Consider the following 2,500-nt stretch of genomic DNA (forward strand, 5'->3'; position numbering starts at 1 on the left):
TGGTAAGTCGTTGTGGATGGTATGGATTATATAATCATCATGGGTCTAATCGTCGGTTGTATCACTGGTAAGTCGTTGTGGATGGTATGGATTATATAATCATCATGGGTCTAATCGTCGGTTGTATCACTGGTAAGTTGTTATCATTAGCATCGGTCTGGTGGTCGGTTGTATAACTGGTAAGTTGCTATGGATCGTATTAGCATCAACGGTCTTGTCGTCAGTGGTATAACTGGTTATTATCGTTATTATCGGTCTTGTCGTCAGTTGTATAACTGGTAAGTTGCATTTGATCATATAATCATCATCGACCTCGTCGTCAGTGGTATCACTGGCCCCTTTGAAACTGAAACAGGAGAAATAGCCAGCGCAATTCCCGGGTGGTTTAAGCGTTGGACTTTCAGTTTGAGGGTCCCGGGTTCGATTTCTGTTAATGGCGTCTGGTGGGTAAAGGGTGGACATTTTTCCGATCTCCCAGGTCAACATATGTGCAGATCTGCTTGTGCCTTAACCCCCTACGTGTGTATACTCACGCAGAAGATCAAATACACACATCAAAGATCCTGAAATCCATATCAGCGTTCGGTGGGTTATGGAAACAAGAACACACCCAGGAAGCACACCCCCGAAAACTGAGTATGGCTGCCTACACGGCGGGGGTAAATAAACAAAACGGTCATACACGTAAAATGTTGCATGTGTATTTGAGTGTGTATGTGTACGTGCCTGAAATCTGATTAAATGACACAAGGAACGAATGATGAGCGCCCAATGACAGCCGTCAGTCGGCTCTACCCAGAAAGGCAACCTGTTGTGCAAAATGACTCGGTGTTTGTAAAGCGCTTAGAGCTTGGTCTCCGACCGAGGATATGCGCTATATAAGTATGCGTATCATATGATTTGTCGTATATAACACAATTATATCAGATGTTTTGACGGGCGCAATAGCCGAGTGGTCAAAGCGTTGGACTTTCAATCTAAGGGTCCCGGGTTCGAATCTCGGTGACGGCGCCTGGTGGGTAAAGAGTGGAGATTTTTCCGATCTCCCAGGTCAACATATGTGCAGACCTACTAGTGCCTGAAACCCTCTCGTGTGTATACGCAAACAAAAGATCAAATACGCACGTTAAAGATCCTGTAATCCATGTCAGCGTTCGGTGGGTTATGGGAACAAGAACATACCCAGCAAGCACACCCCCGAAAGCGGAGTATGGCTGCCTACATGGCGGGGTACAAACGGTCATACACGTAAAAGCCCACTCGTGTGGAACGTGGGGGTTGCAGCCCACGAACGCAGAAGAAGAAGATATCAAATGTTTTACTGTGTTGTTGACTGTTTGCTGTGTGCAGGGTGCAGTAAAGGCAAAGCCATCAACCCTGACCATGTCATTCCCGTGTGGAAGACGTTGAAAGGCTGGGTCATCAGGAACAAGGAACGATACGTCGTCTGGAGGTCGCCCGGGGCCCAGGTGGGTGTCACGTGTCGGATGGTTTTAGTTTCAGTTTCAGGAGGAAGGTGGCAAAATGGTTAAGACGCTCAGCTGCGCTGCCAATACAGAGAGTCCGTGAGCGTGTGGGTTCGAATCCCGCCCTCGACCTTTCCCCCATGTAGTAGTTTGACTGGAAAATCAAACTGAGCGTCTAGTCTTTCGAATGAGACGGTAAACCGAGGTCCCGAGGGCAGCACGCACTTGGCGCACTGGAAAAGAACCCACGGCAACGAGAGTGTTGTCCTCTAGCAAAATTATGTAAAACGAAATCCGCTGTGATATGTACACGAATATATAAGCATACACTCACGGCCTGACCAAGGGCGTTGGGTTATGCTGCTGTCAGGCATCTGCCTTGCCGATGTGGTGTAGCGTATATGGGTTTGTCCGAACGCAGTGACGCCTCCTTGAGAAACTGAAACAGTTTCACAAAGAAGGCGTTACTATTTTCGGAAAAATCCATACACGCTACACCATACATGCCAGGCAGATACTGGACCTTGCATTTGGAATGAACTTCCTCTTTCGCTTCGTCACGTCTCCACACTCAGCTCTTACAAGTCTGGCCTTAATTAAAACCCACCTTGTGTCTCAGTCACTGTGCTACATGGGAGATAAACGCACAAGCGCCACGATGGAATCAATGCAGCGGTGGTGATAACAAGAGTTGTGTACCTTGTATCAAATCGTTCGGATTCAAGCTTGCCGTTGACGTTGGGCATTCTGTCCGTTCCTTATTCTGTTTAAAATGCACGAGTTGTTGCTGGAATACCACAGTAGAAAGCTGAACCGCAAACTGTGGTTGGTTAGTGTGTCATATCTTTGATCGTTGGTCCATTGAAAACACCATTAATTTTTTTTTTATATCAATGAATGGTGGTTTCCGGCGTTGCCTATTTGATTGCTCAGTTGCTCGCTCTCGGGCTCGCTAATTTGCATTCTCATTCATTCGTTTTCTTTCACGATGCGCACGCACACACACACACACACACACACACACACACACACAC

General features: G+C 47.0%; 1 protein-coding gene across 1 annotated transcript in view; it reads left to right on the forward strand.

Annotated features, from left to right (window-relative positions):
* Positions 1 to 2,500, forward strand: part of LOC143285780 (sodium-coupled monocarboxylate transporter 1-like) — a 54,156-nt gene that overhangs the window by 50,858 nt on the left and 798 nt on the right. The window contains exon 15 of the mRNA XM_076593196.1: positions 1,351 to 1,469. Coding sequence (XP_076449311.1) covers positions 1,351 to 1,469 — 119 coding nt within the window. The remainder of the gene's footprint in view (positions 1 to 1,350; positions 1,470 to 2,500) is intronic.

The sequence above is a fragment of the Babylonia areolata genome, chromosome 9 (assembly GCF_041734735.1).
Source record: "Babylonia areolata isolate BAREFJ2019XMU chromosome 9, ASM4173473v1, whole genome shotgun sequence".
In the NCBI taxonomy this organism is placed as follows: domain Eukaryota; kingdom Metazoa; phylum Mollusca; class Gastropoda; order Neogastropoda; family Buccinidae; genus Babylonia; species Babylonia areolata.